General features: G+C 34.7%; 2 protein-coding genes, 2 long non-coding RNA genes and 2 pseudogenes across 8 annotated transcripts; 2 read left to right on the top strand and 4 right to left on the bottom strand.

The window, feature by feature from the left end:
- Nucleotides 1-1,254: 1,254 nt before the first annotated feature.
- Nucleotides 1,255-3,186, bottom strand: AFP3 (ABI five binding protein 3). Of its 3 annotated transcripts, none has more exons than NM_001084753.2 (3): nucleotides 2,965-3,186; nucleotides 2,308-2,702; nucleotides 1,261-1,761 (listed from the first exon to the last, which is right to left on the bottom strand). In NM_001084753.2, the coding sequence occupies exons 2-3, from the start codon at nucleotides 2,696-2,698 to the stop codon at nucleotides 1,457-1,459; spliced, it is 696 nt and encodes a 231-aa protein (NP_001078222.1). In that variant the 5' UTR covers nucleotides 2,699-2,702; nucleotides 2,965-3,186; the 3' UTR covers nucleotides 1,261-1,456. The 3 variants fall into 3 exon arrangements, with proteins under 3 accessions (NP_189598.1, NP_001078222.1, NP_001030794.1); NM_001035717.2 differs by having other exon boundaries at nucleotides 2,308-2,716; NM_113878.5 differs by having other exon boundaries at nucleotides 1,255-1,761; nucleotides 2,308-3,186.
- A 4,746-nt stretch (nucleotides 3,187-7,932) lies between these two features.
- Nucleotides 7,933-8,249, bottom strand: AT3G05745. Its single transcript, NR_141197.1, has one exon. It is a non-coding gene; the product is annotated as an other RNA (long non-coding RNA).
- A 289-nt stretch (nucleotides 8,250-8,538) lies between these two features.
- Nucleotides 8,539-10,948, top strand: AT3G29577 (annotated as a pseudogene; the record flags this gene model as incomplete). The annotated part of the gene is made up of 1 exon: nucleotides 8,539-10,948.
- A 177-nt stretch (nucleotides 10,949-11,125) lies between these two features.
- AT3G05765 lies at nucleotides 11,126-11,536 on the top strand. The gene has a single exon (NR_141198.1). It is a non-coding gene; the product is annotated as an other RNA (long non-coding RNA).
- A 194-nt stretch (nucleotides 11,537-11,730) lies between these two features.
- Nucleotides 11,731-13,020, bottom strand: AT3G29578 (annotated as a pseudogene; the record flags this gene model as incomplete). The annotated part of the gene is made up of 1 exon: nucleotides 11,731-13,020.
- A 695-nt stretch (nucleotides 13,021-13,715) lies between these two features.
- On the bottom strand, nucleotides 13,716-14,912 carry AT3G29580 (MATH domain/coiled-coil protein; the record flags this gene model as incomplete). The annotated part of the gene is made up of 4 exons (NM_113879.1): nucleotides 13,716-14,078; nucleotides 14,171-14,454; nucleotides 14,554-14,720; nucleotides 14,806-14,912. 4 exons carry the CDS (start codon nucleotides 14,910-14,912, stop codon nucleotides 13,716-13,718), a joined length of 921 nt encoding a protein of 306 aa, NP_189599.1.
- Between the last annotated feature and the right edge of the window lie 135 nt (nucleotides 14,913-15,047).

Here is a 15,047-nt window from a genome sequence, read left to right on the forward strand (position 1 = left end):
TATATATAAAACCGATTTGTTATATTTAATTAGGAAATGTTTTAAAAATTATCTGATTGGATTATTAATCTTTTAGAATATAATAAATATTATAAATCCGTATTGATATAGGAGTATAATTAGTTTTCCGGTTTGGGTTTAGTGCTAAAACCCGATAAGTTCAAAACCGAAAAAACCCTCAAAAACTCGCAATTAACCCGTGACCCGGTGAACCGGTTGAACCGGCCGGGTGTGGGTTTTAATTTTTTTTTTTGATTTTGCAGTAAAATATGGGATTTTAGACTTTATTCAATTATTTTTAAAAGTTTTTTCAGTTCTTAAATTCATTCGATGTTTTAGATTTTGGTGAAGACTTTACAATACCGCCTTAAAAATGAATCGAATGGTGAGAGAGACAATTGAGATTAGTTGTTTGAATTCACGATGTTTTATTAGTTTATTTCTATCATTGGTGATCTCCTACTATATTTGTTACGGTGTTAGACATTTAGTTGGATTTAAAATTTTTAATCACTTTATTATTATTGTTTGATTATATATATATATATATATATATATATTTGGGTGTAAATAATTTTATATTTTGGTAAACATAATATAATTTTATATTTTTTAAACATGATATGATTATTTTGTTTTATATTTATAAATACTAAAAAAATATATATATATATATATTTATAAAATACTCTAAAATTTCTATTAATATTAAATTTATTAAATAAATTTTAACTAATTGACCCGTGGTCCAACCCGGTTGACCCGATGACCCGGTGACCAAGAAGGTAGTCCGGTTCATCATCCGGGTCGGGTTTCAAAACTTTACTGGAGAAAATCAACGGCTAAAAAAAAATCAATTGAATGGCTAAGATTAGAAGTTATGACCCGTTATTTTAAAATTCGGGTCAAAAGGATCCGCGTCTTTTTAAACGGGTTTTTCATGATAGAAAAATTTTAACTCAATGACAAACTTGTTATTTCTGCGAAATGCCCACCTCATTAAATGTACGTTTCAAATAATAGAGTAGATTATATTTAATGATGGGCCAAAAATAAATTTTGTTTTAGGGAAGAATTTATCTTGGGCCGGCTCTGTTGAAGGGTGTCCAAGTATTGGCAAATCTTCGTCGTTGATGTAAGAAAAACAGTTATCACCACCAACAGAAAATAGAAAACATATAAGAAACGAAGACGATCCTCTTTAAATAATTTAACCTTAGCGTGACAATCTTTAATATGTATCACACTTAAATTAGACAAGCCGGTATATTATCTCAAAGACTAAACATTGTACAAGAAAAAGGTCTAAAATTAATCTCAACGAATGAAACCATTCTTTTAAGTACAAAATCTGAAAATTGCGAGTTCGATAAATTTATGTTTATACACCTCGGAGATAATGAGGATTTGTAACATGGTTCCGATACAACAAACCCCTCAAAAGAGACCCAAAGGGTCACAAGAAGGGAGATGGATTTACAACGATGTGCTTTAAGGGATGTGCAACGTCACCACCACCAGCATGCTTAACGAATTCTGCCGGTGAGAGGAAGCTTCCATGACACACACAGACAATCCTCACCTCCTCACCTTTGCGGTACCGATACAGAAACCCATTAATCTTTTTCCCGTTCGGTCCATCGCCTGTTGTTGACACGAATGGCATGTCCTCTATAATGTTTTGGCTCGCTTCTTTGCCCAAATTCTCGGGCTGAGATTGGGCACTTGAAGGGCTTGTTTCCACGGACTTGTTCGTTGTTGCTTCAAACACAAGTAAGTATTTCAGTAAAACACTAAACAAAAGACAACAAAAACTTTGCAAAGCCTAGAAGATATACAATGTTTGCTTTCGAATATTATCGATAATCCCTTGATACATTGTGCATTTTTGAACATACTTTTTCCCTTGGAATGGAAACACAAACAATGTAGTAACTACAACGCACCAAACTTTGTTTCTTTCCACTAACAATACCTAAAATGGCCAAAAATCGAACTCTAAGACACCTAAAAGATACCTAGTGAAAGACACGAAATAAAACGAAAAGCCAAAGACTCAAAAACGCTAACAACACAACAAACCAATCACAATGCCACACAATGAATCCATCCTAAGGGAATCTAATAATCGTAAAATGATATGTTGATATCACTACATCCAAAAGAAGATTCAATGTCGTGTACCCTAATCAATAATCAAAGATCTAAACAAGCAAAACTCAATCTTGAAGATTTAAAAAAAAAAAATCATCTCTTAATCCAAATTCAACAAACTCATGAAAGATCACAAAAACTATGGTAATGTACCTTGAACAGGAGGAAGAAGAGTATCAACTTCAGACAAACCAGAGGAACCACTACCAGAAGAACCAATAGATCCTTCTTCCACAACCTTCTCTTCACCACCACAAGCTTTATGTTTCCTCTGCTTCTCTGATCTCTTTCTCTTAGCCTCAAGCCTCCTCAAACTCTGCAACTCCTTCCTCTTCCTCCACTCTTCCTCCGTCTCCACGGGTAACGAACAAGTCCTACTCAGCCCTGACCTATCGTTGACCACCAAATCAAGAACCGACGTAGACCTCATAAGCCTTGTTTTCGCAAGTGGGTCAACACCAAATCTTCCATTTAGAGATAGACCTAAGTCTAACTCAATCTCTACCTCTCCATCTTCTTCAGACAATCTCTGTTTCTTCGACATGAGCCTGCAACATAATAACTTCGGTCGGAGAATATTAATTCCGGTTAAATTAGAGATCTCTCTTTTTCTCAACTTAGATTTTAGATTAGAAATTTTAACAGATTCTTGATGATAAAGAGCAATTCAAATCCCAAGAAAACAGCAAAATATCAAATTTTGGAAGATTCCATTTCTTCGATTAATGACGACCTTCCCTTTTTATAAATTCAATAAAAAAAAGTTTAATAAAGAAATAAAAAAAAATCCCACAAAATTTCAACATTTACCGAAAAAATCTCCGACAAATCTCGAACGAACACTCAAAAAGAAATTAAGAGCCCAAAGAGAATTTAGATGGAAAAAGAGAAGAGAAAAATCAATCAAACAAAAAGCTGTTTTGTCTAATTTGCGGAAGCCAAAATACCGAAAGTACCCTTGTTTGGTGCATTAACGACACGTGGAATCATGGAAGACTCTGACCCAAGGACTTTGAGCACCCACGTGGTTTTCATCGAGAAAACAAAGACAAGATCGTACACGTGTCTTATGTTCAGTGGTTATTACGTTGTAAGGTGGGATGTTGCAGCGTCAGGTCGTCACGTGTCTTTGTTTTTGTTTTTTAATTTAAATCACATTATCTTTTTTGTGCTACCACGTGTTCCGCTTATCTTCTCTTTTTTTCTCTTGGTAATTGACACGTGGAGATTTGTTAGGTTATGTAACCTGCCTGTCGCTTTAGTAGTTTCATTTCGCTTTGGTAGGAGATTTAGTTTTCTATGATAGTAAACGCAACTTGTCGAACTTTAAATGTATTTAAATTGAAAAGTATGCAAAACGAATATTTGACATTTAAGTGTATTTTTCAATGATTTAATTGTCAACAATTAAGTGATTAGAATAAGATTTCTATTTTGTTAGTGCGATGGTTGGTTAATATTTTTATTTGTATAGAATAAACATGAGTAAAGACAATTAATTTTCTTTTTCAATGTAATGACCATGTTAGCAATACTTTGACCGTGGGTTTCAATATCTTAGATCATAGTGTTTTAACAATAAAATTTTATGAAACATTTGTAACTTGTAAAAAAATAGAGTCGTAAGGTTAAAAATACTTTTTAATAATTTTTTATAATACTAATTAGTACCACTTTTAAATTAGTCATATACCATACAAAATAAAATAAAATCGCTGACATAAATTTTTTGTATATTTTTGAAAAATAAACAAAGAAATTAAATTATACGTGTTTCTAAATTGTTACTAACTATCATAATTGCTTTTTAAAAACTATCATAAACTTAAAACTTCTGCAGTCATATTTATAAATATAAATATCTAAAAATTTTATATACGTTTATAGAAGAGTGGTTTGCGTTATAGTTTTTACAAATTAAATAAAATCATATATCAGCTTAGATAATAATTATCTTTAAAATTATTAGTTACATCAAATTTTAGTTTATGAATTTTTTTTGTTTTAAGTTTATTTTTTTAAAAAGTTATTCTTAAATTTTAATGAGGCTATTTTAGTATTTTTATATATTAAAAATTAATTGTTTAAAAAGGAAGAAAGAATAGGGTATTTTTCAAATGAAAACTCAAAAATAGGGCATTTTTCCAAATTTACTCTTTATAAAAAGTGGTTAAAGTTTAAATTTTAGAATTAATGAAATTATATGTTGTTATGAGTTTATAAAAAAGGGCATATGATTCAGATTTTACAATTAATTCTTAATTTATTTATTTTATTTGTTTGTCTAACTTTTAATTTATATTAAATTATTATATGCCATGGCATAATGATTGGTTAAAACTAAAGGAAGTGAATATAAGAGTTCATGAAATAAATAGCAAATAGAGCAAAATATTTTTGATAATTTATCCACAAGATTATTATTATTATTATTATTATTGTAAGTAAATTGTTTTATGATATGTCTTTCCAAATTGGTAACAATTATCCAAATTTAAAAGTTTCTGGTCATCATATTTATAAATGCATATATCCATTGCAGTTCAGAAAAAGAAGATATCTATACAGACAACCAAATATCTAAATATCTAAAATTTAAATTATTTGGAACTAATATCATAGGAAGTCAAATAGTTTTGGATATTTTTTTATAACAAGTTTTTATAAAGTATTAATATATCTAGTAGCAATCATATTTTCAATATTTTTTTGTCACACTCTAATTCTTTGCTAGCTTTATCCGTCTATTTGTTAATAAAATTTACATGTTTAGACAATGTCTCTTTTTCTCGGGTTAGAAATATATATTTTATAAGTGTTAGTTCAAACTTTGATTTTTTTTTATAATTTCTGGTAAATCTCTGAACCTATGGAAAGGTTCATGATTAATTCCTAGAGAGAGGGTATCCTATATCCTATATATTTGATATCTTCCGGGTTTTTAAATAGATCTTAAGTAGCATGTCTATACTTATAGTCAAAAAAATAAAAGTAAGCAATTCTACATATGGAGAGAATCGATCCCTGACTTAAACAAACAGGACCACTTCCACCAGACTAGAACCACTAGCCCACCACCTTTCGTTGGGTCGTCAGACTTTGAGTGCTTAGGCTATCGATGACCGTCCCAAAAAAAATATGGTAAATATAAAAGATCTACAGAGCTAGATATCCGCATTTTTTAGGATTTCGAATGAAGACGATGCAGTCATTCTCATATAGATTCTCTTAGAAAAATTACACTTTTATAGTTTTTTTTTTCTTTTTTCTTGGACTTTTCACTACTTATTTTTTACTTTTGTATGTTTTTTGAAAGGTCGGACTCTTCAATCATTCTCTAAATTATTCCGAGTTGAAGAAAAAGTTAAGCATCAAAATATACAAGTAATAATTCTAACTTTTTTTATATTTAAAAGTCAGTTTGAATAAAGACATTGTTTGCTAATAGCTTATAATGAAATGCCATGGAAAACTAGTAGAAAATCAATATCACATAACATTTGTATATTTGATCTGATTTAGATGTCAGAACAATAAAATCACTAATGTTGTAATGATTTTATGAACAATTTCAACCACAAAATCGTCACTAATTCGTATTTGGTTGAATTTACATCAAACTAGCGAATGATGACATCTTAGGACCAATCCATCTCTCCGTTCAAACTCATAAAAACGCAAATATTGCAACATGTATAAATGCAGATAAATAGACCAAAATAATTAAATTGAATAAATTCAATGAAAGGAAGACAAAGCATGTGAAAGATACGTATGAAAATTGACAACAACAAAAAGAAAAATAATTTACGAAAGAAGAGAATCTGCAGAGAAAGAAACACGCAAGAAATCAGACAAGAGATCAGATGGTGGACCTCACAGAGATTTAACTCTTTTTAACCCCAAACTTTATTGTTTCGGTCTATCGACGTCATTCCTGTGGGTGTTTGACACGTTGACATTGTTTCACAACAGATAAGCAAAACAATCAACCAAATTAGAAAGTGTAGAGGAAAAAAACGATTTTTTATTCAGATAAAGAAAATGAGTGTTTATAATGGGTATTGAACTAATCAATTATGATATCATTTGAATTGTAATCTTTTTGTTACGTGTAATTTAATATTTGCGTCTTAGTATTTAAACAAGTTATACCAGTTTTATATTACTAATAAATTAGTTTTTAGTTTTACTACATTAAATTTGTGTCACATTAATATTTGATTTGTTTCACTTTATTTCCTTCTTGTTGGGCTGTTTATGGTTTCTTTTAATTTCATTAAGTTGGGCTGTACCCACTAAAGTTAACCAATCTGGTAAATGAATACAAATTTGAATCAAAAGAGAAACTCAAAAGGAGTAAAGGACCCCTTTGCTATGACATGTGCTGGTACATTGATTCACTTAACATGAATCAATCAATGTGTTTAAACTTTGACGCCCAAAACATGATATCGTTGTGTAAGCTGTTTAAGTCTTTTAACATTAAAACCAATAAGAAAGTTTTTTATGTCCACTTGTGACCCGTTAGGTATATGTTAACAAAAATTTGGCAGTTCCCCTTGAAAATCACTAATTAGTATGACAAGAATTTGATACTTTGTATAGAAGTTTCGATATGCAATATTTTGTTCCAATCTAACAATTACATCTTTTATACGTAAGGTATCATTATCTCGGCGATCAATCCAATCTGTAGAGAAAATTAAGAATAATAATATCTTGTAACAGAAACAAACACAAAAATTTGATAACTGAGTTCACGGCTAACCGCTACGTCTCGGGGAAGGACTCTTGCTTCCAAGCTTAACTATATCAAAGAGGTTACACACACTACTAACTTGTGATGTCCTTGGTTCTTTTTCAGATTTTAAACACAAGAAGAACAAGATTCAAGAACAACAAAGAGGAAGAAGAAAGCTTGCTTTGGAAGCTTTTTATCTCTCTTCTCTAGAACTCTCTTTAGCTTGTCTTGTCACACAACTACCACAACTTCTCTTTGTAAGTTGTAATAAAGATATTATATATGTGATATGTAATGTACCACTTTTGTTCTTCTTTCTCTTCATGCCATTTTCGTCAGGCCCACAAAGGCCCAAATGATGTGTTTAGTCAAACCCAAATAACAATCTCCACCTTTTGACCAAACTCAATTCTGACACTTGAGTACTTCTCACAAAAATAACTCAGCTTGATTGTCCTATTTTATGAGACTATTGAAGTTACCAGGGCCGCTGCTCTGCTCTACTTCAGTGGATGTTGGGAAGCTCACAACAATGCTGGAACTTCATACCAGGTACTACATCCCTCTTAAGAATTTTCGGTCATTTACTTGTGTGAGCCTTAGATACACTGATATAATTCATCTGCTCTAACTCACTGTCCAGTTGTGAAAAGCCCTTAGCTAGCACCCTAGACTTATACCTTTGCTTTTCAACAACTTCTAAACAAGTTTTATGATAACCCATATCAAGTGTACACAAGAAGATCCAAGCCGCACGTGTGAAGAGAAGAAAACAAGAAGAAGACACGTGCGAATAAACATTTGTATATAAACTTTGTAGCTTTCAGAAGAAGTTTTCATGTTTTGTTTTGTTGTGCATTTGAATTATGTGTCATTTGTGAGAGATAGAGTGATGATCTAGAGATGTTCTAGAGCTCTTCTCTGAAACAATTTATATCGATTATTTGTTTGTTAATAAAGATTACATCTTGTTTCTATCAATTGGTGCGTTCGTGATCGAGATCGAAGTATCGCTGGAAAAAGTTAGGGTTTGAGTGATGTGGGGTTTTTGAGAGATCGAAGAAATTTTTCAATCAAAGATGGTGACGACACCAGAATTACCGTCGATTACGGAGATATTAGAGGCAGAGCAAACGACGGCGTCGTTAACTGAAGTTCACGAACAATTGACGGACATGAGTAACAAGATTCGAAGATCTGATTCAAGACCAGATTCAAAGTTGGAGTCTGTACGAGTCAAATTGAGTGCTCAAATTGCACGTCATGACCAACAATTGTTGGATATCGGGAAGAAGATTAACAATGTGCTTCGCGCTTTGCCTAGAGTAGCGTCGGCGCCAGAGACTGGAGGGTCTAGTCATGGTGGAGTTACAAGATCGCAAGATCGACATAATCATCTCTGTCCCGGAACCATACAATAGTGACATTAGGCCAGGAATTAGAGAAAACCTACTCAAGAACGTGGAGATGGCTGTGTTTGAAGGAGTTGGGATTTACTCTTGGATCGCTAGGGTGGAGCGATTCTTTCGTACTGATGGCTATAATGATGCAGAGAAATTGGCACTGGTATTCAATGTAAATCACTCTCTAGTGGATTTACATTGAATACCAAAAGAATTGAAGTGGAGCTGTGTAATCAGCAATTGTTACAACTGGGAGAACAACTGTTACCTAGAGAACTGCGGGAAGTTTTGCGAGAATATGAGCAGGTGTTTGAGATTCCTTCAGGATTACCACCACTGAGAGGAAGAAAATACTCAATTATTATCTCACCAGGGAATAATGCAATTAGTGTCAGGCCTTATAAATATCCTCATGCACAAAAAGAGATAATGGAGACAGTGGTACAAGAGATGTTGGATTCTGGTATTATCAGACTAAGTCAGAGTCCCTTTTCTAGTCCAGTGTTATTAGTTAAGAAGAAGGATAAAAGCTGGCGTTTTTGTGTTGATTACAAGGCATTGAACCGTGTAACTGTGCCTGAAAAGTTTCCCATACCTATGATAGACCAGTTATTGGATGAATTAAGAAGAGTTGTGGTGTTCTCGAAGTTGGATGTAAGAGTGGGTTATCATCAGATACGAATGAGAGCAGAGGATGTGGCAAAGACTGCTTTTCATACTCATGATGTGCACTATGAATTTTTAGTGATGCCTTTTGGGTTAACAAACGCTCCAGCAACATTTCAAGCTTCTATGAATGACTTGTTTCGACCATATCTCAGGAAATTCGTCCTTGTATTCTTTGATGATATCTTAGTGTATCGTAAATCGATGGAGGAGCAGGGAGCATTTGACAATAGTGATGCGGTTATTGTCAGAGCATCAATTTTTTGCAAATGGAAAGAAGTGTTCATTTGGAGAGGATAACGTGGATTATCTTGAGCACATTATTTCCAATGAAGGAGTGTCTACAGATCCAGCTAAGACACAGGCAATGACTCAATGGTTAACACCAAAGTCAGTAAAGGAGCTGCGTGGATTTTAAGGCCTCACGGGTATTACGGAAGGTTTATAAAAGGTTATGGAGTGTTGGCAAGACCTTTGATAGATTTATTGTGGAAAGACAGTTTTGATTGGAGTGTTGAGGCTCAAGTAGCATTCGATAATTTGAAGACAGCCATGTCTACAGCTCCTGTCTTAGCATTGCCTGATTTTAATGAAGTGTTTACAGTGGAAGCAGATGCATCGGGTTTTGGGGTGGGAGCAGTTCTGATGCAGACCAAAAGACCCATCACTTATTTTAGTCATGGATTGACGGCTAAAGAACAATTAAAACCTGTGTATGAAATAGAATTGATGGCAATAGTTTTGTCTATTCAGAAGTGGAAGCATTACTTGTTTGGTCGTCATTTTGTGGTGCATACTGACCAGAAGAGCTTGAAGTTTCTATTAGAACAGAGGGGTGGTTGATTAAATTGTTGAATTACGATTTCGATATCTTGTACAACCCAGGTGTGGAGAACAAGGCAGCAGATGGGTTGTCTCGAATGGAGCGACCAGAAGGTTCTTTATCGTCTCTTGTTCTAATGGCACTAACAGTTCCCACATCGTTACAGATTTTGGACATATATGAGGAGATTGAGAAAGATGAGCAGTTATAGGAAATGATTCAAGCTTGCATTAATGAACCATCTAAACATCAAGGCTATACAGTGAGAAATGAGAAGCTATGGTTTAAAAACAGGTTAGTAATACCTAAGCAGTCCAAGTCTGTTCCCATGATATTAGAAGAATTCCACAGTGGCTTGTTGGGTGGACATTCAGATGTGTTAAAGATAATGAAGACATTCAGATGATACAACAATCGTTTCAGTGGGATGGTATGTTGAAAGATATTCAGAAGTTTGTCTCTGAGTGTAATGTCTGTCAAAGACACAAGTACTCCACATTATCACATGCATGGTTATTACAACCTCTTCCATTACCTCAGCAAGTGTGGGAAGATATCTCAATGGATTTTGTAGAAGGACTTCCTACTTTGCAAGGAAAAAATGTGATTTTGGTGATTGTTGACAGGTTGAGTAAATATAGTCATTTTCTGAGTTTGAAGCATGCTTTTTGTGCTCCTGAAGTTGCGAAGTTATTCGTTAAGGAAGTGGTGAAATTGCATGGTTTTCCAGCATCAATTGTGTCAGACAGGGGTAGCACATTTTTTAGTGCTTTCTGGAAAGACTGCTTCAAGTTGTCGGGAACTTAACTCAAATACAACACTGCTTTTCACCCACAGACAGATGGCCAAACAGAGGTGCTTAACCGTTGCCTTGAGACGTATTTGCGGTGTTTCGCTTCAACACACCCAAAGACGTGGCATCAGTACTTATCATGGGCGGAGTTATGGTACAATTCCTCATATCATACATCCTTGAAAACTACTCCTTTAAAAGTTCTATATGGTCGTGATCCTCCTGCCATATTGCGTTTTGAAGAGCAGTCTACTAAGATCTCCGAGTTGGAAGAGATGCTTAAGGAAAGAGATAGGATGTTAGGATAGATTAAAGATCATCTTATTCATGCTCAACAGTTGATGAAGAATAATGCATATAAGGAGGTGATCATTGAGCCTGAGACAGTGTTAGATACTCGTTATAACACAGATGGTGTGTTGGAAGCTTTGGTGCATTGGAAGGGTCTGCCTAGCTATGATGACTCTTGGGAAAATTTCAGGGCATTACAAAATTAGTATCCTTCATTGGCGCTTGAGGACAAGCTTCGTTTTGAAGAGGGGGGGGGGGTATTGATAAGCCATATCAAGTCTACACAAGAAGATCCAAGCCGCACGTGTGAAGAGAAGAGAACAAGAAGAAGACACGTGCGAATAAACATTTGTATATAAACTTTGTAGCTTTCAGAAGAAGTTTTCATGTTTTGTTTTGTTGTGCATTTGACGTATGTGTCATCTGTGAGAGATAAAGTGATGATCTAGAGATGTTCTAGAGCACTTCTCTCAAACAATTTGTATCGATTCTTTGTTTGTTAATAAAGATTACATCTTGTTTCTATCAATTTACTCCCAGCTAGCTTCTGTTTTTTCATTCTAGAGTCCATGTCATCATCAATAGCATTCTTCTGATGTTTCCCTTTCTTGCTTTTCATCCGTTCCTCATAGGTTATCAAAGCACATGCCACAGAACTCGAATCTTCACATTTAATTGCTGCTGAACTTTTTGATTCTTTTGATGGAGATGAATCTGTATCTTGACTTAATGAACTCTGTCTCTCAAAACTATCTGAAGTGGAACCTTGAAACAGATTCTCATTAGATGTCACCTTCTTTGACTTCCTCTTTCTTGATTGCTATTCACACTTGGCAATACCCTCTTCATTAGTTTAAGCCCGTGACACATTCACTTCACTCTTAGCAACTGTCCCTTGAAGATAATAAAGCCCTCGATGATACTTTCATGATATCACCTTCTTCTTATCCTTGTAGAAGTGAACCATGAAATCACTTCCCTCGTACTTGCAACCTGATTTTTCTAGCAACCCATAAGAAATCAGATTCCTACCCACATCGGGCATTTATTTTACATCCTTAAGTATCACAACCGAACCATCTCGATTCTGAATCTTGATTTTCCCACTTCCTTTAATTTCTCCATGAGTGTTGTTAGCCATTAGCACTCTACCACCATTGAATTTCTTGAAGTCAAACAAGACACATCTATCAGATGTACTATGGAATGTACAATCAGAGTTCAGAACCCATTCTTTGCATGTGCTTTGAGTGCTCACAGTTAACACCAAAGGTTGCGGAGGCTTAGTTGCAATATTAGCCAAATATGCAGGTTTCTTTGAGGGCATTCCCTTTTCTAGTGATCTTCCTTTCTACAGAAAAAAAAACATGTGTTGTTACTTGGCCTTGATTGGAATTTCCCATTTCCATTTGAACTTCCTGTCCATGGCCTTTTATTTCCCTTATTGTTTGATTTGCCCTTAAGATCACCCAATAATACTTCTGAATCTGGTTTTGACACGTTCAACAATCCCTTTTCTTTCAACTCAATTTCTTTAGAGTATGCTGAACTTATGACTGCGTTTAGTGTCAAGGTATCCTTCCCACTCCCATACTTGAGTGTATCAACTAGTGAATCATATTGTGGTGGTAAGCCAGCCATGAGTTGTAGAGCCTGGTCTTCATCACTAATGTTGATGTCTAAACTTGCTAGATCTGCAACTAGCTTGAGAAATGTATCCAGATTTTCTTCAATGCTTTTGTTCTCCACCATCTTGAAGCTTGTGAACTTGTGTTTCAAATAGATCATGTTGGGTAAGGTCTTTGTCTGGTAGTCTCTTTCCAGTGCCTTCCAAATCCCAAGTGCAGTAGTCTCCTTCATAACCTTCATTAGAATTAGATCGCTTAGACTCATGCTGATTAGACTCTTAGCTCTTTTATCTTTCTCTGCTTTCTTTGGATCTACCCTAGGTTCACATCCTTCCTCTGACTTCCCGGGTCAGATGGTGTAGCATCTTCAACCAAGACAGATTCTAGGCAACTGACAAAACATCTTATGCTTCCACACTTAAAGTCTCCTTTGCCATCAAACTTCTCAATCTCAAATCTTGCATTTGTTGGTTCCATAGCTAGATGTCTTCCTTACAATCAAACCTGGATTGCTCTGATACCACTTGTAGAGAAAACTGAGAATAATAATAGCTTGTAAAAGAAACAAACACAAGAATTTGATAACCGAGTTCACGGCTAACCGATACGTCTCGGGGAAGGACTCTTGCTTCCAAGCTTCACTATATCAAAGAGGTTACACACACCACTAACTTGTGATGTCCTTGGTTCTTTTTCAGATTTTACACCCAAAAAGAACAAGATGCAAAAATAACAAAGAGAAAGAAAAAAGCTTGCTTTGGAAGCTCTTTATCTCTCTTCTCTAGAACTCTCTTTAGCTTGTCTTGTCACACAACTACCACCACTTCTCTTTGTACGTTCTAATAGAAATATTATATAGGTGATATGTAATGGACCACTTTTGTTCTTCTTTCTCTTCATGCCATTTTCGTCAGGCCCACTAAAACCCAAATAAGGTGTAGTCAAACTCAAATAACACAATCGTTCCCCTTTTAGTTCTCTTTGAAAGCAACAACCTATGTTGAGGATTAAAGCTTATGTATAACGTTATACTCGTTTGGATCATTCACACCTACATTACGTTTCATTGGTACTACGTGCTTCAAAAAATTGTACCAAGTCACTCTCCACTTAACAAAAACTACTTCCAAAAGGTGGAAACTTACGATATCTCTCTAGCTTCCTACCTAAGTTTGATAAGGGCTCTAAGCCTCTAACAAAAACATAAATCTCATCAGACAACATCATCTAACCTTAAAGGAGCTCCCACGTCCAACGCTTTTGCCTTCAAGTCCTTCATCTCTTCCTCGATTTCTCGCATTCGAGTCTCATAACTTTCTTCTTTCTCCTTCTTTTCTAACACTTCATTCAGTTTCTTCTCCAACCAATCCAACTTAAATCCAGCCTCTTTCATGGATCTTAGTAAACCACATGCACCATCCAGATCATTCTTAGAGATTTCTCTAGGCGACTGGCGCAAAGTCTCAATCAAACTGAGTAGAACATTCATATACGCTGTCTTCACAATCCGGTTCGTTGGACGAAACTCCTTTGCAACATCTGGATGTTTTTCAAAAATACGCTTCACAAATTCCACCTGCAAGTAAAACAAAACAAAATCCACAAAACTCAATAAACAATACAATAGAGTCTTGAAATTTCAAAAAAGAAGTTTGCATATTTATTTACCTGTGAAGGAAGAACATGAAACCCATTAACAACAATGCTTTCCATTATTACTGGAACCTCCCTAATCAAATCTTTAGACACTTCACCATCATTGTTTAGCTTTGTCTTTTTAAAAGGCGGGTTTGATTCTTTAGATAACACTAATTTGTCAATAATTTCAAGAAACTCAACAACAATCTTGATTTCTCCATTTACAATAAATCCAGCAAAGTGTTCATCAAATTTCCCAATAGAAAACATAGTTTCGCTACTGAAAACCGAACTCTTTTGATCAAACATGGTTTCTGTAAGAAACAAAAAAAAACACAAAAGACATAGCTCAAAACTCGTAAAAATCTCAACTTTAAAAAGATAAGAGAAAATGTAGAAGCAAAAAAACAAACCTATACGTTGAGAGAGAATTTCAGAAATTTGATTGACTAGAGTAAAGATAATTTTAGCGTATCTACTCCACCCACAACCCATTTTTTGAGCAGAATCTTCGGCAACAATCAGAGTTAGAGATAAAGATTCTTTAAAGTTATTTTCTTTGGAATGTGCCACAACACGCCTACAAGCAAAAAAAAAACAATGGATGCTTCACATGAATCACTAGACAACATCACAACAGAACAAGTTGTGTTGTTGTTTCTTACCAGCTGCAGCCACCGATGACAAAATAATTCGAAAAAAGCATATCTGAATTCAACGTTGGGACATTCTTAATCACCCAAGTGAACTTGTTATCGTCTAGATTTCCCATTGAAGAACGGTGGAGAGAACTAAAACCCTAGAACCCAAATTCTCAAAGTCAAACCTTCCTTCTCGTTTGTCCCAGAAAAAGAAACCCTTAGTTCTCTGGTTCTCTGTATTGCGGCCCAATGTACTACTTGGCCCA

This window comes from Arabidopsis thaliana, chromosome 3, assembly GCF_000001735.4.
Source record: "Arabidopsis thaliana chromosome 3, partial sequence".
In the NCBI taxonomy this organism is placed as follows: domain Eukaryota; kingdom Viridiplantae; phylum Streptophyta; class Magnoliopsida; order Brassicales; family Brassicaceae; genus Arabidopsis; species Arabidopsis thaliana.